This window comes from Cottoperca gobio, chromosome 10 (genome assembly GCF_900634415.1).
Source record: "Cottoperca gobio chromosome 10, fCotGob3.1, whole genome shotgun sequence".
Classification (NCBI taxonomy): Eukaryota; Metazoa; Chordata; class Actinopteri; order Perciformes; family Bovichtidae; genus Cottoperca; species Cottoperca gobio.
The window spans coordinates 20,776,992-20,801,428 of NC_041364.1; the positions used below are offsets into that span (position 1 = coordinate 20,776,992).

General features: G+C 41.1%; 1 protein-coding gene across 1 annotated transcript in view; it reads right to left on the bottom strand.

Annotated features, from left to right (window-relative positions):
* Positions 1–24,437, bottom strand: part of aff2 (AF4/FMR2 family, member 2) — a 164,571-nt gene that overhangs the window by 102,734 nt on the left and 37,400 nt on the right. Inside the window, 4 exon segments of the mRNA XM_029441534.1 lie at positions 5,790–6,193; positions 7,192–7,837; positions 17,121–17,186; positions 17,188–17,241. Of these exon segments, the coding sequence (XP_029297394.1) occupies positions 5,790–6,193; positions 7,192–7,837; positions 17,121–17,186; positions 17,188–17,241 (1,170 nt within the window).

Genomic DNA, 24,437 nt, shown 5'->3' on the forward strand with positions numbered 1-24,437 from the left:
TACCGCTATTCCCCCGCGCCCGCCTGACTATCCATCTGCACTGTTACAGTAATGAATGTACAAACAGGGAAAGCTTCCTTAAGCATTTGTTGACTTCTACAGTAGAAAATAAATTATTCTGAGGCTCTGAATCCACAGCTCACTGAAAAACAAACAAACTGTTTTTCCATGAATAGGTCTCATGTTAATTCAGATATTTTACTACTGCACACACTTAATTTCAGTGGGCAGCAACATCTCTCGCCTTCTGACGCTCTCATCTCACTATGACCCCTGTCCTGTGGTTGCAGACAACGTCACTCATGGGAGTTTCCCTAAATGCGATACAAGGTTAAAGCTAAAGTAGGCAATTGTCATGTACATAAGCTATATTGTTTTTGTTATTATTGTTTTAACTTAAATTGTATATAGCACTAAATTGTATATAGTACTCTTTTCTTCAAAATATTTTATATATTTAATTTTTGACAGCTGAGCTGACATGCTGTCTCTCTCAGACACATTTCATCGCACCGTTGACCCTGTGTTATCTTACATATGACAAATAAAACTTGAAACTTGAACTTGATTTATTTTAGAAGCATTTTTGTTTTATTTGTTGAGATTCTCTTTACATCCCAACAGCAATCAATAAAACAAAAAAACTCAAATAAATCTGGTATGTCTGACTGTCGCAGGTTATAAGCCCATCCAATCAATTCATTTGACCGCATTGATTGGATGGCCTACCTGCCCGATTTTTTCGGTTGGCTTACTCTTGCTGGCTTCTTGTTACTTACCCAATTTTAAGTATCTCAATAAAAAAAAATCTGTTAACACTGACGTAATATCACCTTATAACGATGCTATGGCTAACATGTTATCAAACAGCTCCCGATCTAACAGTCGGAGAACAATAATAGCATTCGTTTGGAGTCGGGTTTTTGTCCACCTGATGCACGTAAGTCCAGTTGGCTAATATCTGGCTCCTTTGCTGCTAAACGCTCCACCATGTTCACCACTAGTTGTTAACTTTGTCTGTTGGTTGATTGTTGCTTCATGAGAGTAAACCAAAACAGTTAGGTTGCAGGCTGTAAAACCAAAACAATAGGCTGAAAGACGCTTAAAGGCTTCTGAAGAGCTGTTTTTAATTGATAGTTCTCTGTTGGTTCATCACGACAACTCTTTCACATTACACATTGTTTGTTTTAATATAAAAATATTGATTATTATTATGATTAAAATGACCCAATCTTGTGTGCATCGGTAAGAAGGTTATAAACTACTACACTGTAGCGAGACTTCACTATTTCTAAGCATGGATCTTAATGCAACGACTCCACAAGCCTTTGACAATAAATCAGTACAGCTGATGCTGATTTGCACTGGCTTATCCAACTCATAGATGCTTGATGTAGCAAATTAATATGCAAATGAGCATATGACATCATCTGGCACCTTCAAGCAATACTTATCGCTGCCTTCCCTCGAGCGGCAGCGACACAGATGCCAACATTACGTGTTTAACCTACCAGAACTAAAGTTAACGGCTAAAATATTCCAGGCAACTTCAGGTAACATTTGCACTGCTCAATGCATTATTAAGTGTCTAAAACTGAAAGACAAGGACCAGCTCAGTTGTTGAATTTAAACACGACTGTCTTTTATCTTTTCAAGAACGAGCAAAAGTACAAAATGTACATTTTGTAAATAAATAAAAAATATAACAATTAAAAGATTAAAAGAACAACCGTTTTAAACTTGGTTTGCATGTCAGTCGATTCTAAGGTTTTATATTGCCTTCATATACAGCATCATCTTTTCTGCCCCTACATAACCTGTTCAGCATATATATTGCTGCCGACTGCTTTCTGCTGCTTAAGCACAGAAAGCAGTTTCTGCTGAAACATAAAGAACTTTGACAGACCTCACGTTAGAGGGCAAGCCGCTAGATGTAGTAAGACCTTCTGAATTCAGTTTAACCAGCTTCCTAAGCCGACATCTGCTTTTATAAAGGCAAATGCCCCCGTTCACTTTAACCAAGCTAGTGTTACATAAAGGCAGGACATTTTCCTGCATAAAAATGCATAAATGAATGCTTTCTCTGAGAGCAGAATTGATTTGGTTGGTGTTGGCCTCGTGGTGATTACTGACTGGAGGTCTTAGTCTAGCCTGCTTCTTATTTACCGCTACATTAGTGGTGAGGCGCCGTGTGCAGCTCTACACGCGCCTGACGGAAACACCACAGCAGGCCTTCAAATCGGTGTGAAATTACATCAGCTCTATACTTTGAACTACATGTAAATTAAACTTGTCACAGTGCTGTTGGAAATGTCACCTGTCACCTCCATGTTTACCTTCTTGCAGCCTCGCTCGCAGAGCCTCACAAATATACTTGTAAATCCACTTGACTCGAGTGTTGTTTACCTGAGTGGGAATGCAGCGGAGACAATTGAATGTCACTAAAAGCGTCTTGACAGTTTGACTTCATGTGAAGAAGAAGTGTTTCTGTAAAAGCATAAATATTGCTCTCAAGTGTTCAGGGGTCCATTTTTTCCCTTTGAGGATAAAATATTAAATAATTTTCCTCTATTAAAATAGCATTTTTTATAAGCCTAATGAATTTATGTGTTTGTAATACATTAAGAGTTATTCAATTACAATGGTATTTCTTGTACATGTTGTGTGAATATTGAAAGACAATACAATATACTTTTTAGTTGATAGTTTTGTTCAAAAGAAGGCCTGATCTATAAGCTAAACCATAAATTAAAGTTGCATTACTTATAATTTGGGGGTGGTGATGGTCTAGTGGTACGCCTTCCAAACAAAACACTAGAAGGTCGGGAGTTCAATACCAGGCTGCCACCAGTGTACCCCTGAGCAAGGTACTTAACCCTGAGCTGCTCCAGGGAGACTGTCCCTGTACTTAGTTCAATGTAAGTCGCTCTGGATAAGAGCGTCTGCTAAATGACCTGTAATGTAATAATTTGGATCAAATGACAAATCTACAGAGCATTTTCACTCAACTCTGCAGTTCCCCTCAGCGTCTTTCAGTTCAATGTTTTGGATTTGTAGTCCACAACATTTCTGTTTTGGTTGGCAGATTTCACTGCCAATAAAGGCATCAAACAATCACGTTGTGCGTAACGGATGTCACATCAAAACGTACAATATAGTAGTGAGGATGAGGGTTATGCGTTGTGCCTAAACTATATGAGGATTATAAAACAAAAACACAGAGGCTCCATGGTCTGAACCAAGACGACCAGCATTATTACTCCTTTCATCCTTGACCATCCTTGGCAGGGTATACCAGAGCCACCCCTCCCGTTCTTACCCATCAAACCCTAGACACATACACTGCCTAACTGTTTACCAGAGGAAATTCAAATCCCCTTAGAACATTTTGCTAAAAGAAAACACAATAAAACAGAGAATGATGTTGAATCCAAATTTTTCAGGAGGACAAGCTGGCGCAAATCTACTCAACACTTGTTATTGAACAAGTGTTGCAACTGTTGCAAATTTGCATCGCTGCCAGTATGAATGTTTTTTATGCGAGGAGAGGAGATTTAAGCCTACTGTAACTCTGAGGAAAAGATCAATAGTGTTATCACTCTCCCTTTCCTCCCTGTGTCTCTCAGACACACACACACACTTGGGAATAACAGGCTCTAATCAATAATTCTATAGTGCTAACAGAAAGCTTCCACAGCAGTTTAAAAGCTTATTGCACACACACCCTCAACACACACTCGCAAAATCACTGAACACTCAACAACAGGACTGTGAGCCAAATATTGAGTATTTCAAAAACATTCATGGCACCTGCACTAATTTGAAAACCGTTAAATGGAAAATCAATCATGCTAATTCACTCCACATGAATCTCTTTTATTGCTTTTGCATTCATGTGATGAATTAAGACGACCACTGTTACTCATGTTACTATGCTGCTAAACTTTCAGCTCACACATTCACTAATCAAAGGGTAACATGTGGACATTCTACCCTCGTTTACTGGCACAAAAAGAGCAGCAGGATTCTCAAAGTCTTTCATTTGGTGTCTGGTTGTCTGGTTCAATCCTCTGATTTGCAGCTATTTGCTGTTTAAGCTGCACGACACATCCAATAACTCATCTAACCAGAACAAATACAGCGATGATAAGGTGCTGTAATCAGTCAGTCATTGTCTTCCTCTATCCCCCCCCCCCTCAATTTCTTATCATCAGTCTCCCCTTTTTCTCCCTCTCTTCCTCCCCCTCAGTCCTGTATCGAGTTTACATTTTTCCTTCCAATAAATTCTCCTCGGAATAAATATGAGAGGAGTGAAAACTTAACGGTAAGCAGGCGATAACGGAGCATCCGTGGATGTGTGGGTGAAACAAAGTGAAAGAAAGCACTCACGGCCATGAATGTACTTACTCTCTTTCTCACCCTCCACGAGAAAGCGTTGAAAGTAAAATATATTTTAATTCCCTCCCTGTCTCTCTTGCTTTCTCCTTCTCGGCGCCATATGCTCAAAGCTCCATCTCGAGCTCATTTGGAGTGCCACACACACACACACACACACACACACACACACACACACACACACACACACACACACACACACACACACACACACACACACACACAAACACACACACACACCAGCTCTATCAAAGCACAGGAACAGCTGGCTTGCTTGATATGGATGACTACTCGCCTGTCAACCAGTTTCACACAGCACACACACACACACATCATCAAGCCTGGTGTTTCTTGCTGTTTTTGAAAAGGAAAGTGAGTGAGAGATAGATGGAGGGAGCGAGAGAGAGCGAGCAGGTCAGAGAGTTAAGTGAGTGAGTCACAGAGTTAGAGACTTGTGGAGGAGTTTGGTATTGTCAGATTAATTTGACATTTAATGTGTGAACATTCACCGTGATACCATTTAACGAAGTTGCTGTTATTATGGAAAGACGCAAACATGCACTCAAACCCACGACATCAGAAGCCAACATGTTCTCTCTCCCAACATGTCACATACGGACGCTTGGTCAAGACCCTTTAATGTGATTTTCAACGTGCAGGGCAGTGTTCATTTTGGCAGCTATTTTAGATTAAGTCTTAATCTTCAGACGAAAATGCTTATTAGTTTTAGTCACATATTAGTCAGTATTATGTATTTCCAGTAGTAATATGAATGAGTTATAATATAATTGTTTTGCTTTCCTTATATTTCCTAACTAAATCAAAAGAGAACGAAGGCAAAGGAGAGTGCTGATGCTCTGCTCTCTATGGGTTGAAACTTTTAAATGTTGTACTTCTGACCACAGCCCAATTAGTGATATCACAGCAGATGCTTCAATTAGCTGTCAAAAGCAAAACTCCTGTTGTCACATCACTGATTGGGCTGTGGCCAAAAGTGCAACATACTGAAAGTCTGGAGACTCATTCGTCACAAAATCTGAAACTATATCAACTTAACGGATATTATGATGACATATAAGCATCTTCTTTATTTAGGAAGTTAAGAATTAGTTTCTTTACTCACAAATATTTGTTATCCCTGCTAGTCACTCCACTAAGCAATATTATGAATGGTCTTCTATTTAGATGCACACATTTGCTTGGGGTGCGGCTTATGAAACAAAAATCAGCACATGGGCTATTTTGAACATTTTAAAAAGTATTATGAAAAATAAATTAAAATGATCAATAATACTTGTGTAAAAAATAGTTAAGATTATTTGTGACTCATCTGTAAACAACATGTGATATGGATGTTATAGTTATAGTACAAGTCATAATGGTATTTCTCTTACCTCCCCTGCGTGGCTGAGGCTCAGTTTTGGCAGTTTATTCTTCGCATTCCCAGAGTTTCCTCCGTAAGCCTGACTGTTGTTAAATCCCTCTGTGGCCACTAGAGGGGGTTTGAGCTGGGGAGAATCACTAGGCGCCTGGTCCTGGCCATCCATTGGTCGAACATACGCTGTAGGCTTCTGCTGGATTGCGATGGGCTTCCCTGATAGGCTACCAGGTGGGAAGGTGGGGGTAGTCAGTCCAGATGTGGGAGTGGTTAGACCAGGTGTAGGCGTCGTCAGAACTGATGTGGAAGCCAGCGGCGAGGAGGATGTGGAGAGGTGAGAACCCGTCTCATTTTCAAACGGGGAGGATTTAAAATGTCCACCATTTTCTGTGTTAGTGGAAGACTTAAAATGGCCACCGTCTGTAAAAGACAAGGAAAAAGGAGAACAACAAAATGAAAAGTGAGAAATAACCAAAGCAACACCTGTTATCGTAGAATATTACTCTGCTGTCAAAATCTAATGACAGTTGAATGCCAAAAATGCCCTCTACCAGATGGATGGAGCCAATCACAATCAAAGCAAATTATGTTTTGCTTGGTGGTTTAGAAATCAACTGAAAGATGTGGTTATCATCGGATGCAGATGTTAATTTTCAGAAACCCCGCTCAAAAGGTGATAGTCGGTTTTGCACTCAAATTATTCACTGAAATTATTCATCAGCACTCATGGATCAACAAATACAAAGATTACCCATGAATATCAAAATATAAGAAGTTCTCTTCTTGTCGTATGAATGGCAGGATAAACCAACAACACTCTGAGATATTCCCCACTGTTGAAGGAATAGTTAGACAGTTTGGGAAAATGTGCTAATTCTTGACGAGTGATGAAAAGATACCATCCTCTTTTCTGTCTGCTAATTTTGTAGCTAGAGCCATGACACTACTTATAATACAAGAGCAATGTATTAGCTTTCACGTCATGTTGTTTAGATCATGAAGACCGAGTGGGAAGAAACATATGTGACAGTGACAACATGTAAATAAAATGTATAATTATTATTATGTCCCACTTGTTAAGAAGAACTACAGATGCATCAACAAACTGTTAGCAAAATGGCTGCAAAGCCCAAATCACTAACATGTAAATAAAATTCAATAGCAACTCTTACATTGATTTCGCTCATTTAAAAAGAGCTTTACAATTTTTGTAACCCGTTCATTAACGGCTCCAGACATTTCGAAATAGCGGGAACTTTTCCTGTTCTCCCCATTCTGCCGACATTGCAAGAATGCAGCGTTAGCTTAGCATAAAGACTGAAAGCAGGGGGAAACAGCTAGCACTGTTAACACTGAACAGAAGTGTATTTCCCAAAATGTCAACCTGTTCCTTTGAAGCCTTTCGGTATAGGACTTACCTGGGAGAGGAAGTGTTTTGGAGGGATGCGAAGAGTGCCTCCTAGAAGAAGAGGAGGAAGAGGAGGACGAGGAAGAAGAAGGGCTTGAGTCCCCTTTTAGACCAAGTTCATCTTTTAGTGAGCTGAACAGCTCTTCATGTCTTTGCATTTGCTGTTCCTCTAGTAAGGACATTTTCCCCCTTCCACTCGTAGCTGTCGTGACCTGCCCCTGCCCGTTCTGCGCTAACCCTAGAACCAGGCCTGTTCCTTGGGCGCTCTGTCCGTGGCCTGCCCTTGACCAGTCTATGGAGCTTCGTGACTTTTTGGAGTTCTGATGTGGGATCGTTGTGGCGCTTGTTGACGATGCGGTCGAAGCAGGAGGTTGCATTGAAGTTGACGATGAGGAAGAAGCATTTCCCATCCTCTTGTCCCCACCTCCCTCTCCTCCTCCTCCGCCTGTTCCTCCTCTCAGGGCGTCGTTAAAAAGCTGGGACTCCACGGCAGGCCTCTCCGTCGTTGAAGTGGTTGGGGTCTGCGGGTTGTTGCTGCCTTTAGGGATACCCACCAAGTGGCTCTGGTTAGAATGGCTGGTTAAAAGGTCTTTCATTTCTTCGTAGGAACCCAGTGTGTTCTGGACGCGATTGGCCAACGCATCACCTTTATTGGTCTGAAAGGAGAACAGAAAGAAGAAAAAAGACAAGAGGGAGGGAGAGAGAAGAGTAGTAATTAAGTCTTCCATTTATCCATTTCTTTCGGCTTGATGAAAAGCCCTCTTTATTCATTCGGAGAGGAACAGCGAGAGACGGATAGGGTGACCACTGACCAGACATCAGGACGAGATGATTAATTAAACACATGCCACCCTTAAGAGGGTCCCGTCCAGGCTGCTGCAGTAAAATTAATGGGGCAGGAATCATTATTAGCCTGACCCCAGACTCTCAAGCAATCATGGCATGGAGGACAGTGCGGGCCTTACTGATGTATGATGGTATAGCACCTTCAGCTGCTACGTGCTAATGCTGAGATGTTCCTCAGAATGAAGAGTACTTTTTGTGTCAAAATTGAAGGTTTCTTTAATGATAAAAACTTTGGCTTTTTGAAAGGGCAAGGACGATCACCAGGGGTTTCAGTAGATCTATATTTGGAACAGGATTCTTGCAAAAAAGCCATGGACGAGGAGGAAAAAGTGTAGAACTGTATCCGGCCCTCTGACATTTCTTTTCTATCTGAGCGACAAATTGTGAAGCAAATATTAATCATGGGCCAAGTCTGAATTATGCAAGGTCTACAGCCTGTAATTTAATTGTGACATTTCGTCATAATTTAGACAAATGATGAACACCGGAAACACGGTCAATATGAAATGTGGCATTGTAATTTTATCGTACATTACTTTTGAGGTTTGATCAATAGATTGAGTCGTAAAGGAAAGGTATTTGACAACCTGTGCTCCGCTTGTCACCCCTGCGGTAACAAGGAGTGTCAAGTAAAGCTACAATAGGTTCAAAGGTTGAAATGAGAAGGAGTGAATAAGACTCTTTATCTCATTTTCAAGACAGGGTGAAATTGCCTGTATTTGGAGAGGTTAATGAATTCATGAATAATGAACGTATGTTCATAGGAAGTAGGAGCTTAACTAATCTTAAGTAATATTTCTGGAAAGAGCATCAAGTTACATGTAATGATAATGAATAATGGCCACACTGATTGTAGAGGAACTTAACACAAATCATCCGTGAGAGGCTGTCAGGGTTGATTTTCAAACTACATCAATATCCACGAAGCCCTGAGAGGCAAGTGAGAAAAATTATTCTGGTGATCCAGTTTCTGAGTCTGATCTCAAAGAAAATCTCTGCTGTGTTTGTGACTTAAGAACAGGAGGAAAAAAGGTTTTGCCACGATCAATGTTTTGGCAGGTGCGTGGAGAAATTAAAACTCACCTGGAAGAAATTGTTTTTTGGCTTTTACAGCTATTTAGGACTTATGGCAGAGGTGCACTTTTCTCTAGTGGTCAAAAAGAGTATTACAACAACAGACATTTAATGACAAAATGATCTTGACAAAAACAAAACAATTTACCTGCCAAAACCTTTTTTCCAACCTGTTTTCACAGATGAAAAAAACAATTTAAGGAACTTCAAACTATTATCGTTCTTAAGTCATAAACACAGGAGAGAAAACTATTTAGAAAAAGAAAGTTCTCACTTGCCTCTCAAGGCTTCCGTACTTCTCCCAGTAGTCAGAGGAGTAAAATCACACATCTTGTACATCTCTTGTAGGTTTAAAAATAATAATATATCAGTCAATGAACATGATCTATAAGTCCGTTTTACTTGACTTATTAGGAAAGCATGCACCTTGGTTATGTTTCTGAGTGTGTGGTTTTGTTTTGACTGTGCAAACAGCTTCAGTCAATAACCAAATAATACAGTTATAACAGGCAATGATCCATGGAGAGGTCTGTGTGTGTGTGTGTGTGAGTGTGTGTGAGTGTGTGAGTGTATGTGTGTGTGTGTGTAAGACACTTCACAGCATTAAAGATTAATATAACACCACCCTTGCACTTTGTTCTAATAGAGACTAATGTAAGCACCATTTGATGATAATTGCTGTATTGCGATGCCCTTTTTTTTCAAATGATCAAATCGCTTTGATAGTAATTTATGAACCAGGCGAAACTGGAATGGATGGTCTGGTTTCTGGTAAGTCACACAACAAAGTACCAGTAATCTTAAATGTGATCTGCCAATTATGTTTTATTTCTTGATTAACTGATTAATTGCTTAGTCTATGAAATGTCAAAAACTAACTCTACAGCAGGTCAGGGGACCACCACCGACATTGCCATTAATTGGGGCCACGGCGCTAACATGGATATAAGTTACTGAAAATGTTAATGAATTTTCTAAATCGATGCCAACAATATCCCTTCTTATGTAGTTCATAGGAAGGAGGCACTGTTGCATTTAGTTTTATGCTTATGTTTTATGATTTCTCTCTTGATTTTTATAATTCCCATTTATTCATATATACCACAAAGCAAGTGCAATATCTACTTATCCTTTGTTTACTGTGTCTTTGGTAGGGCGCCGACTCGATTAGTCAACTAATTGGTCATTTTAGTCAAACTAAGATTTCTTTAGTCGATAAGTCTTTTTTTGTCATGATCGTGATTTTGTATATCCTGTTTTATTTTGAAGTGTTCACTCCCCCTTGTGTCATGTCCAGTTGTACTTCCTGTCTGTGTGTTTTCCCTCTGTGATTGTTGATTTGTTCCTCCTGTGTCCGTTCACCTTGCCCTTGTGTTTTAGCTTCTCTCCCCAGCTGTGTCTCGTTCCCTTCGTTTAGTGTCTGTGTATAATATCCCTGTCTGTCCCAGTGTTCCTTGTCAGTTAATCATCTAAGTGTCACCCTGGTAGCAGATGTCTCCCTCGTGCTCCCTCGTGCCGTCCCGGTTTGTGTTTAAAGTTTTAATTTTTGCCTTATTTCGTAAGCTTTTTGGAATAAAGCCCTCTTTTTTGTTAATCTCCTCGTCTGCCGTCTTGCATTTGGGTCCTCACCTTTTCCCCACCGTGACACTTTTTGAAATGCTTTTCCCTTTCTGAATGACTTATTTCCAAGAAACTTATGAGCACATCTCTGTGGATAACAAACTAGTTGAAATGGTGCTTTTGTGTGATTCTTTTTAGAGAAACTACGTTTTACTGATCTGTCGATTAAATCAACTAATCGATTAGTCGACATAATTGTGTGTGGAGTATCACTGTACTGTCTTGTCTCTGTACTGTTTGAAGTTGGTTGCAGAAGTGTGTAGCACTATTGCAAAATGTCCCCTTGGGGAAAATCAAGTATATCTTATCTTGTCCATCAACTAATTGATTAACAGACTAAAAGTTTCATCTCTGGAGTCCTACTCGTATCGGATGGAATTCCTTGGGGTTTAAGTGATCCAACCTCCTACTGTATATACACACGTTACATTCACTGCATTTGTGCAGGATCATGGAGGGGTGTGTTTCTCGTAAATTTACGGACACAATCCTAAGGATTATCTAGAGCAGGGGTGTCCAAACTACGGCCCGCGAATCAACTGCGGCCCTCGGCCCATTTTTAATTGGCCCGCAGCTAATTCTAAAAGTCTAATGGAATAAGGCCCAGATAGAAACTTGTGCTTGAATGTTTTGTACTTCTGAGTTCTAACACAGAAACACAGTTGTGACTTGCCAGCTAACTTAAAACATCAAGTGTCAGATAAAACTTGTGCTTTAGATGTTTACTGATTGCATGTGATGAGAGCACAGATGCGACAGATCCCGCACAGCTGTTCATTTTGTTTGCGGGGAGTTGATGATAACTTTTGCGTTACGGAAGAGCTGCTTGGTCTTAGGAGTCTAAAGGAAACAACATAATTCGAGCACGAGGACTTAACCACAGATATTTTCAAGCTTTCCTGTCTGATGTTGATGCTGAATACGGGGACGCACTCCACAGTTCTGATGTGCGCTGGCTGAGTCGCGGCTCCGTGCTGCAGCAGTTTTATTCCCTGAGATCATAAATCGATCTGTTTTTGAAAGAGAAGGAGTGACCTCTTCCTGAGCTGAGAGACCCTCCATGTTGGGCAGACCTGTTTAGTTGATCTTACTAGATCTTAAGAGCCGACTGCGCACATGAAAGCATTCTGTGTGAAGCTCCGTCTCTTTGAGACACAACTACGCAACTTCAATGTTGCGCACTTCCCCACTCAAACTATGTGAGCAAACATTTTGTGTTGACTCTGAACAAAAGCAGATTGAGAACCACAATGAGCGACAGCATCTCTGTGATGTCCTTCGTATCTCAAACACCAAACTTACTCCTGACCTGCAGCATCCTTCAGTCCAAAGCATCACTGCTCCCACTGAGTGCAACGCTGTTCCCATTATAGGCGAGTTAAAACATATATTACACAGTATTCATGTTAATAAGCTCAATGTTTCAATACATTCAGTCAAATAAAGTTTCTAACATTAGAAAATGTTAACAAGCCCAATAACTTATTTGTTTAACAAGTTTGAGATATATCCATCCCCATGTCCCCGTCCCCCCCCCCCCCCTGTTTTTTTTAGGCAATATACCTCAAAAGTACGAGTGGCCCTAGCCCTATTGTATATTTTTCTGTATGTGGCCCTCAGTGAAAAAAGTTTGGACACCCCTGATCTAAAGGCTGAAGCATAACTTATACCTCTCGAGGGCTTCATTTAACAACCACCAAAATCAATAGCCAGATAAGTCTCCTAAACTTGGACTCACTTACTAATACTTTCCACTGCAACTTGCACAATGTCTCTGCTCAATTTCTCAAGAGGAAGAAAAGACAACCTCAAATAATTGAGATGCTAATTACAGATGGGATCAATGTCATCAGATGACCTCTATGTTTGAACATGGTGGAATTCCACAAAAACGCTCAACACAAATCTATGCGACTGGAAGCAGCATTCATTTGTTGTACTATGTCTTATTCTACTTCACTGTATCCTTCAATTTTACACTCTAATAAAGCAGAAAAACTACGAAAAAATACAAAAAATGAAACGGGGCAAACAATCAAGCCTTATTTTCAAAAGATTCATACAAGAAAGGAGAGAATTGCTTTCAAATAATCGTAACAGATGTAATTTCTGTGTGCACACACACACACACAAACACTACACACCGTGGCGAGCCAAAGTTAGCTGTGAATAAATTAGCTCATCTCTTCTCCATCTCGGGCTCATGAATAAAAGATCTGGTGGCTGAAGAGGAACAGAAAACACATTTACAGAGAGGCAAAATGGAAAAAAGAGAAGGAGAGGATGAATACCTACGTGTGTGTGTGTGTGTGAGTGTGTGTGAATAGATCATCCCAAATAGCTGCTAACAGCATAACACTCTTTAACAGGATTAGAAGAGGGATTAGCTAATAGCTGACAGAGAGAATGAATACTGGAGAGAGAGGGAGAGAAAGACACTACACAAGTAGAGTGACGGACACATGATAGATATACAGGTAGAAAAAAATGAACAAGAGAGGGACCGGGAATAAGAAAAGTTCTATAAATCCTATGTGATAATGAAAAAAGGCTGATATGGATCTCTAAAGGAGCAGTACATTCAGTCAGCACTTAGACACAGACAAAGTACAGTGAGGTTGTAGAGGTCTTGGTAAATCCACCGATTTGCATCAAGTAAAGCAACACCCTCAGAAAAAGTTTTAAAAAAAAACTTGTGTGGCAAATCAATCCGCACAAGAAGGTAGCAAGGTGTGCCAAAGCCATTTTCAAGTTTAGTAGCAGTGAGAGATAAACTGGGGACGTGTGTGGAGGAAAGAAATGAGTCAGAAAGAGGTGGAATATGAAACAAGTAAACATGTTGTCCCCTATGAATGATGCAGTCACCCCTTTAGGCCAGTCACTTAGAAGATGTATCATTGCTCCAAGTTTTGTTTTGTGGAATTATGTGCATCTTGAATTATAGTTCCCAGTTTAGATTAATCACTGTTATTAATGAGGGATGTAGAGAACCTCAGCACAGCAGCAAACCTGAGTCAGGTGCTGGTTTGTGAAAGAATCCAAAATGAGTTGCAAAGTACTCTTTGGGCTCGACTGAGCACAAATCTAAACACATTTTCTATATCGGCAAACACGCTTTTTCTGATCATACTATATTTAGTCTTTGGGCATGTGGGATTACTGCTTTTTTATTATATTATATTATATATATATTAATATATATATTAATAATTAATCATTGTGGTCTTTAGGGGAGGGGTTTGAAAGGTATAAAATATATATATATATATATATATATATATATATTATTTTTTTAATGGACTTAGAACATTTGACAAAACAATCTTAACTGAAGGTCCACTTTCTCACCTGTTCTGGTGCTTTTGACCCCATCACACTGTCCTCATAGCAGAATTAGATTTGAAAGATTTGACATTTAACAGCTCGGGCGGCGACCAACGATTATTTTCATTATCGATTAATCTGTTACTAATCGTTTGGTCTATAAAATGTCAGAAAATAGTGGAAAATATCCAACCCAGTTCCTCAAAGCCCTGGGTGACGTCTTAATATCTTGCGTTGTCAATCCAAAACTCAAAAGATGCTATAATATGATATAAAACAGAGAAAAGCTGGATATCTACATTTTAGCATAAAAAATTACTTTAATGGAACGATTAGTTTGAATACTTAGCAATACGATAGTAATACGAAGTAGTTGGTCGGTTATTTTTTGACGATTAATTATTCAATTAGTCGACTAACCATTGTAGCTCTATTTAAAAGATTATTCAGATTTAAGAGCAGATTTTAAACATCTTGAAAAAAAAAAAATTTTTGCACCTGTTGCGAAACTTATACAGGAACAGATAGTGAAGATTTTATGAAGCCTTAAACTGAAGTTTATGTATCACTTGATCACATAATTAGAATCCTCTATGCTACCACTGTAACCTGCCACCTAATTGAAGAGCAAGCCCGATGAAACACACCCGCTAGTTCCTCTTCCAGTACTTGCAAAAATGTAGAAATAAAGGCGAAAAAGGGATAAAAAATATTAAAATTTTGGCTCCAATCACTTTAAGCCCTTAAAACAGACACAAAAATGCATCATCCTCTCGAGTCATCTAAATAGCAGCAGTGGTGTCTGAGACATCACAGTTCACACCGCCCAGTCCACAGTCATCCTCGCTCTCTTCTCAAACACACACACACACACACACACACACACACACACACACACACACACACACACACACACACACACCTCGACCTGACCTTAGCACCATTAATTAGTTGCAAACAATTAGTTTGAGTGTGGAGGCACCGAGGAGTAGATTCATTATGAGAACAACCTCTCATGTGCTGCCGAACCTCGAGCAGTGTCTCAGCGAGAAGCCCCCATGTCCTCTGCGTTCAGACACAGCAGCAGTTAAACACATTCTGTCAACATTCAAAGCCGGCCTATCCCAAGGTCGATACACTTGGCGGCTTAACCAAGTGTTGAAGTGCCTGGCGGTAGCAAATGAGAGTTAACAAACCAAAATCAATTTTAAACAGCGGGGCAGGAGAGTGTCCGTGGACTTCATGCACGGCTAGTTCACTTTCAGCTAAAGAAGAAACAAAATGATGGCATCTCAAGTACCTTACAACAGAACAGACCACAACCTCATTGCAGCCTCGTGCTGGAGGAGAGAACAGTATTGGCCCCAGGGGGAGAGCACGAGGATACAATAGCCTGTGATGATCCAGAGTCCATCGTCAGCTTTACCAACCGCCAAACAGCTTTAAAGTGCATTATGGTACAAATAAAATGTTTGGATAATTGTTGGTTAGTAATAACAATTCCTTTCAATTGATTGCTTGCACAGGGCAAAACTGTTTGATATGAGCCTAAATCACAAAGTGGGGCTGCTCTCGAGGAGAGCGGCCCATCCTCACTGATTAAGATGTCGTAAATTCACTCCATTTCCCCAAATGAAATTCAGGTGTCAGGTATGTCCATTCTCCTCCCGCAGAGATCAATCAATACTTAACAGCGAAGTATAAAACTGTCTCCTAAACAGCAACGGGAGAGCACTCTGCGTGGAGAAAGCGGCACTCGGTGTAAAGAATCACAGCTCGTTGTTCAGAGGAGTTTGTGAGGCTCTCTGACGTTAGCTTACAGGATTGTTTGTGTTCCAGTCCTTAAATTCAGACTGATGGACAGTTACTGTTAGCTTGACATTTATAGAGTTGGTTATTTCAGATGCAAAGGTAAAGCTGGTGTGTGGGACTTTAACATATAAATGAACGTCTGTGACATTCAAGCCTTTGCCAAACGGGTTCACACAATGCTGATTGAGGCCTAGTCCACACGTAGAGCGGGATTTTCTAAAACTGGGTTTTTCTGCGTTTGTTCTCAAAAGAAATCCTGTCCAAACACATTGTTCACAAATGAATCTCCGTCCACACGAAAACGTAAAAACGCAATTGAAGCGTTCTCAAGGCCGGTGGGCAGGTTGGGCCACACACGGGTCTCGTTCAAAATCGGCGACATTTGCGGTGGGTTCTGTGTCGTTGGATAATTGGGAGTTGATGGAAATGTTGGCTGTCCCATTTTTCTGTAGTGAGATAATATAGCTAAAAAACTCAAACTGAACTTTTAGTTATTAAACCAGGCAAGCAATATCGTTTAAGTATACTTTTGGTTTTTATTTAGTTTCACTAAAAATTGTCACTGCTTATTGTCCACCTCCTCTAGAGCAGGGGTCCCCAACCACCGGTCCGCGGACCAGTACGGTCATCATTTGGTACCGGGCCGCACAGAAAGAATAAAAAAGTTTTTTTTGTGTTGGTAATATTCATTGTAAACATTTTAATGTATCATATTATATATATGAATAGTAATAATAATATCAATAAAGTGCACAATATAAAATGGAATAATTACATTAAAATAATATATGTAATAAAGGTTATAAATAAATAAATAATTGAATGATATGTTTTGCACTTTATTGTGTGTTCCCCAGTCCGTAGAAAAAATGTCTTGCATGAAACCGGTCTGTGGTGAAAAAAGATGAGGGTTTAGAGTGGAAGCAGGGGAAACAGATAGAACAGCTAACGTTCACTTGGCTAACCAGCACTTCCTAAACTGAATAATCAGCATGTTGAATTGCATTTATTTAAGCCAGAAATGTGGGAAAAAAGGTGCCAATTTCAGTTACATGCTGTAAATACAAAGACAAACCTCCAGTTTTTACATCACGCTCTACTAGGCACCTCCCAGATCACTAAACGCATGGACACCAGAGAAGTATTAATCATATCATCGAACTTGCGGAAAGCAAGCGAATAAGCACATTTCCTAAAATGTTGTAGTATAACTATATAATTGTGGAATCATCTATTAAGTTTTCATTAATTAATCATTCTTACTTTAAAGGGTTCTCCAAACAGGTTGAATCCAGTGGAAAACAGGTCTTCATCCTGTTGGACCTCCTGGTTCCTCCTCTCCCACTCCCTCCTCTTCAGGGCGCTGCGATCCGACTCCAGATGACTGGAAGGACACAAAGAGAAAAGCTTGTTAACATCCCCCACTGAGGCCGACACATTGCCTGCCACCAATCAGACCCACTGAGTACTGCTAACAAGTAATTTTTGGATCTACAAAGAGCATTGGCTGAAATATTCCTCCTGCTGTGTGATTACAAGAGCCGGGTATCTGGTAAAAGGATGCAACTAGGTAACTCATGTCAGTCTGAAAATGGATCAAATTCCACATAAACAAGGAAGAAAGAGAAAAACAGAATCCTTGTTTGAGTTTCAAAGTGACAACAAGAAAAGATAGTTTCTGTAAAACAAGAATCCAGCAGAGCATAAGTAGAGTCTGTAATAATATCAAACTTGATTAATGAAGCTGAATGGTTTATTTATATTTAGACATGGGCTAATCCAACCTGGCTCTCTGACATGTCTCTGGATAGGGTACCTCACTTCCAACACATGCTGTCTTCCACTGAAATGAATATCCTGGTAATCGCTTCCCTATTAAACACATCAACACGGTGACCTAAGTGTTTGTACAGACAGTTTCAGAGAATATATGGAATGTTTTCTGTCTCTTTGAATCAGCTCAGCTCCGAGTTGAAGTAGTTATTTTTACTCTGGACTTTTGAATGAACTCCAGCAGTGTTAAATTTGATTTGTAAAGACTGTTTGATCTTCAAACTCCCATAAAGTGCTTATCCCATGCTACTACAGACTTTATGTCAGCCAGAACTTTCTAAAAGCTATTGCCCATTGCTTTGCCTTGTATCTGCAGGAGACAGTTTGATTCCAAAAAGAAAATGTTTTCTTTGTCAAAACAACATCAGCCGAGGTTAATATACTTCACGACGAACTTTACAAAGGTTGTTTCATTTAAAGTTGGTCTTCCTATTTTCTGCAAAAGATCTGGAGTGTGGGAAAAAATAAATTGTCCAATACCAGACAAATACCAGTTTCATGTCTGTGGGTCTGTCGTGGAGCTGGGGCCAGGAGGCAATTAGCTTAGCATAAAGACTGGAGTCTATGTTGAGTGTGAGTATGCCGTAATGCAGGGGTAGCCAACGCGGGCACTTGGTCGCCCGCAGGGACCACATGAGTCGCCCGCACAGCATGTTCTAAAAATAGCACTAGTCACCATGAAGCTCCGTCTAAAATTTGTATTTAATTGTTTTGCTGTTTTTTTATATCAATAACACTTGAATTATTCAGTATTTTAAAATGACAATATTGAATATAGAATTTAAAAAATAAAAATGTTTTATGCATATGAACTACAAAACTACTAAGAAAGTTTAAAAGTATAAACTTACTAACGGCTGGATTTTAAGTGGCATAACCACATTCATTCATTAAAAACATACACTATGCTGGTATGTAAATGCATAATAATTGCATCTTCATTTCCCTTTTCGCTGAGACAAGCTAGCGGGAGCAGCTACGATGCGGCGCTAGGTGCGTTTTTTATGCTAAAAGTCTTTGTACAAACAGGATATGATCTGAAGATGTTAATGATTTCATAAGAAATGTTACAGAAGTGATATTTTGTACTAAAATATAACTGGTGTGATTTTGAACAAAATGCTACAAATGTTCTCATTCATAGAAAACTGTCAATAAAGATATTTACAAAAAATATCAGAGATGTGATAACTTTCAAATGTTGAAATAGATTGAGAACATAAATAAATAATGTTTATGTTTAAATATATCTGTGTTTCCTACCATGGTAAATCATTGTTAATAATTATTGTGAGGAATAATTAACAGTCTCTTCACACATGAATATTTATTATGATTATTATTAATGATAATATTATCATTAAAGGTGAACCGTGCAAATATGTTATTCAGGAAGTTTGTATCAAACAAGTCGCCCTTCGTATTATTCAGTACCCTTGAAGTAGCTCTCAGTATCAAAAAGGTTGGTGACCCCTGCCTTAATGCAACCGCAAAGGCTGCAACACAAATCAAATTTTGCACAAATTATCCTGTTTCTTGACAAGCAAGTATATCAATCTGCCAAGTACGTCACTGTATCCGACTGCAGTTCACCAAGAAATAGTTACAGCATGTAACTCACCCTTAATCCACAAATAGCTGTTTTTACATGACTGTTTGACAGCTTCCAGGCTTCATGCTAAGCTAAGCTAATCTTTTTCTGGCTCCAGTTTAGCACAAAGACACAAGAGTGGTATTGATCTTCTCATCTAACTCTCGGAAAGAAACCGAACAAGCTTTTTTTTCTAAGATCATACCTATTCCTTTAGCACAGCCTGTGTTATTTTTGTGAAAGGCATTAGGAACAAAAGAGGCCAAAAGCAGTCCATTGGTGAATAATGAAATGTATCTGTATTTACGTTCTATGAGGAGAACCAACATACACTCTACTGTTCGTGCTGTTTAACAAAGCAATAAATTGTCTGTTCCTACAACATTATCCCGAGTTCAAAAAGGCAACCCTTTTTACAGTTTTTCTATTTATAATAAGGTCAACATGATGTAACATATGCCATTAGCTGGGTACTTTCATTCATGAGTGCATTCATTTTTAACGTAGGTGGGCCCAGTGGGAATTGCAGTCCTAATCCAGGCAGTGTTTATGACGTGCAGTACCCACTGAACCACGCCGCACTGCAAAGGACAGACGCGTTTATGTCCGTCACACTGTCATTGGATGGATCCCAATAAAATGTGCTTTTAATCTTTCAGCATTGCTACACTACCGATATAAACTATAGTTGTCTGTCTTGAAAGCCAGAATGATTGCTTGTGGGTATGATTCAAGATTGTTTCTTGTGGCATTTAAAATATGAGACAGCCGACAGTAAACAATGATAAGGATGATTGGAGGGTGGTCTGTGGGGAATAGAGAGGGTGGTGAGCCCCAGGCTTTTGGAACATTTTCCCATTGCGTAATCATGTATTTTTAGCAAAGAAAACCCGTTTATTGCACAGTAACCGATTCACCCTGCCCTCCTAAACTTTTTCAGCCTCCACTGAGAAATCTACAAGCTGGCAGCCAAACTCAAATCTCAGAAGTACAAAGTGTAGTGTGTGCATGTGTGTGAGTACAAGTTATGCATGAGGCTGTGGCCTGCCGACCCTGGAAAGGGCATCCTGTTTTACCACATCCACTGCCGAGAGATGAGACATGCCGGCTAATTAGCGATCAACACAATTAAAAGAGACTTTCTCTTTTTCTCTACCAGACCTCGCCTTCAACATTTAATCTGTCAGCAAGATGCGAGTGGGAGGGAGAAAGAGCGGAGAGGCAATGAGAGGAAAAAATTACAGAGACCCATGGGAGGGGAGAAAAAAGACCCAGTTTCAGGGCAACAGACAGTTTCTTTAAAAGGAAAGAAAAATAACAGAATGATGAAAGACAGAGCAGAGGGATTGGGAGAGGAAGGTAGAATATGAGGAAAGGATGAGTAAAAAAACAAGAGAGAGGAGTGGGAATAGCAGAAAAAAATGATTGACAGGTTAGGTGTTTGTGTGTGTGCACGTGTGTTACAGCAGTATACGCAGATCATTGTGTGTGCTGGGACTGCTGGTTGACATGAGCATTGTCTGTCACAGCAGAAAGATAACTGACAGAGCTGCTACTACGGCAAACACACACACATGTATAAAGCACGTACGTACACACACACACACACACACACACACACACACACACACAGTGCTGCAGTCCCATGCCACAGATCACTGTCTCTGTCTCCGTCTGTCACACGCTAGACATTCACGCGGAGGGAATCAGGTCAGACGAGGTAATTAACACATCCAGGATTTATTTCCCAGCGTGCGGCAGGAACAGAGTACGACACTACCTGGCTGTCACACACAGGTTAAACCGCCACGCTGTCTTTTTACACATCAATGAATAAAAAGAAAATTCTTTACAGGTTTTTGAACCATAGTGCTGTGGTCGGCCAGGTCCTTAAGAATCGTTACTGCTATGGATGCTTTGTCTAAATCAAGGTTTTTGAGATGTAAACAACTGTTAAAGGGATAGTTTGACCTGAGGTTGTATGAGGTACTTCTCCACACAGGGAACTGAAGCCGTTATCTCTCTCTCTTCAAAGCCACCAGACTCCTTTGACAAAAACAGTAATTTTACCGCGCAGAACATGGGAGTTGCTGGTCTACTACTGCCTCGATCCGTTAGTTAGTGTTATTGTGTGACTTTGGTGAATTTGAACTTACCCTTTAAAACACAAAAATCACACAATAACACAAACCAACTAACCAATAGAGGCGGTGGTAGACTAGTAACGCCTGTGTTCTGCAAGGTACAATTACTGTTTTGATAATGTCTTCAATTCCTCATCTGAAAAGCCGAGAAAACTTTAGCACAAAGTTAAAGTTCTATTATGATCTTAAAGTCAAACTGTGATTGACAAAATAACTTTTTACCTAACTTTTTTTTAAACAAATGAATTTCTGAATTAAATTTGTCCTTTAACTTGATAATGTATATATTTGTAACAACCATAGAGGATACATGAATTACTGCCCATAACTATTCGGTATAAACATTACACACATTATTATGTATTACTCAGGAACAGCAATTATACAGGTTACACAGCTTTACCCAACTACGGTCAGCTAGTGGCTTTACTCATCAATAATTTGATAGCTTTAATTTAGCATTGCCTGCTGAGAGCGAGGTATATATTTATTCCTAACTTGACCGACTCACCACTCTTTCAGTCGACAGGACTCGGTTAGCACGGCCTCTTTAGCACACGTGTGCGGGCTTATAACAATTTATATGCTGTTATAATTAATATTTGACAACGTTATATTGTGTTTTTACTATTTTATCAAGTTCAGCAGCAGGTCCTCTCTCCACAGTGTCACCCAGCGTCGGACAAGCGTATGCTGTCTCGCCCTCATGAGCCCGCGCTACGGTGCTGCAGACCTGCATTCTGATTGGCTAGGGCACTTCCGTATTATTAACCCTTTTGTTGCATGGGTTTAGTGGCGCCAATTTAGCAATTTTATTGCTAAATTTGGCGATTTTTCAGACTACACAGGAATGTTTTATTTAAAAGCACCTAGCAACACATTTAACTACTTTTAAAATGTATTTGGAAACTTTGAGCAACCTTTGAAAAGTGACTCTGATGCTATAACGCATGCTGTAGGTTTTAGTATGCATCAAGAAAAATATGAATGTGTTATCCATCCATCCATCCATCGTCTACCGCTTATCCGGAATCGGGTCGCGGGGGCAGCAGCTCCAGTAAGGAACCCCAATCTTCCCTTCTCCGGGCCACATCCTCCAGCTCCGACTGGGGGATCCTGAGGCGTTCCCAGGCCAGTGAGGAGATATAATCTCTCCACCGAGTCCTAGGTCTTCCCCGGGGTCTCCTCCCAGCTGGACGTGCCTGGAACACCTCCCTAGGGAGGCGCCCAGGTGGCATCCTTACTAGATGCCCGAACCACCTCAACTGGCTCCTTTCAACGTAAAGGAGCAGCGGCTCTACTCCGAGTCTCTCACGGATGGCTGAGCTTCTCACCCTATCTCTAAGGGAGACGCCAGCCACCCGTCTGAGAAAACCCATTTCGGCCGCTTGTACCCGTGATCTCGTTCTTTCGGTCCTGACCCAGCCTTCATGACCATAGGTGAGGGTAGGAACGAAGATCGACCGGTAGATTGAGAGCTTTGCGTTCTGGCTCAGCTCTCTTTTCGTCACAACGGTGCGGTAAAGTGACTGTAATACTGCCCCCGCTGCTCCGATTCTCCGGCCAATCTCTCGCTCCATTGTCCCCTCACTCGCGAACAAGACCCCGAGGTACTTGAACTCCTTCACTTGGGGTAATGGCTCATTCCCTACCCGGAGTAGGCAATCCACCGGTTTCCTGCTGAGAGCCATGGCCTCAGATTTGGAGGTGCTGATCCTCATCCCAACCGCTTCACACTCGGCTGCGAACCGATCCAGTGACTGTTGAAGGTCACAGACCGATGATGCCATAAGGACCACATCATCTGCAAAGAGCAGCGATGAGATCCTCAGGTCACCGAACTGCAACCCCTCTCCTCCACGACTACGCCTCGATATCCTATCCATGAAAATCACGAACAGGATTGGTGATAAAGCGCAGCCCTGGTGGAGGCCAATATTCACGGGAAACGAGTCCGACTTACTGCCGAGTATCCGGACACAACTCTCGCTTTGGGCGTACAGCGATTGGATGGCCCTCAAAAGTGACCCCCTCACCCCATACTCCCGCAGCACCTCCCACAGTATCACCCGGGGGACCCGGTCATACGCCTTCTCCAGATCCACAAAACACATGTAGACCGGATGGGCGTACTCCCAGGCCCCCTCCAGGATCCTTGCGAGAGTGAAGAGTTGGTCCGTTGTTCCACGACCAGGACGGAATCCGCATTGTTCCTCTTCAATCAGAGGTTCGACTACCGGCCGAACCCTCCTTTCCAGTACCTTGGAGTAGACTTTACCAGGGAGGCTGAGAAGTGTGATACCCCTGTAGTTGGCACACACTCTCTGGTCCCCCTTTTTAAATAGGGGAACCACCACCCCGGTCTGCCAACCCCTAGGCACTGTCCCAGACTTCCACGCAATGTTGACGAGGCGTGTCAACGAAGACAGCCCCTCAACACCCAAAGCCTTCAGCATTTCTGGACGGATCTCATCAACCCCTGCGGCTTTGCCACTGTGGAGTTGTTTGACTACCTCAGTGACTTCCATCAGGGAAATTGACGATGATCCCCCATCAGCTTCCAGCTCTGCCTCAACCATAGAGGGCGTGTTAGTCGGATTCAGGAGTTCCTCAAAGTGCTCCTTCCACCGGCCGATAACCTTCTCAGTTGAAGTCAGCAGGGTCCCACCCTTGCTGTACACAGCTTGGATGGTTCCTCGCTTCCCCCTCCTGAGGTGCCGGATGGTTTTCCAGAAGCACCTTGGTGCCGACCGAAAGTCCTTCTCCATAGCTTCTCCGAACTTCTCCCACACCCGCTGCTTTGCCTCTGACACGGCAGAAGCTGCCGCCCTTCTAGTCCTTCGATACCCTGCAACTGTTTCCGGAGTCTTCCCGGATAACATAACCCGGAAGGACTCCTTCTTCAGTCGGACGGCTTCCCTGACCACCGGGGTCCACCACGGTGTTCGAGGGTTACCGCCCCTTGAGGCACCTAAGACCTTGAGACCACAGCTCATCACCGCAGCTTCAGCA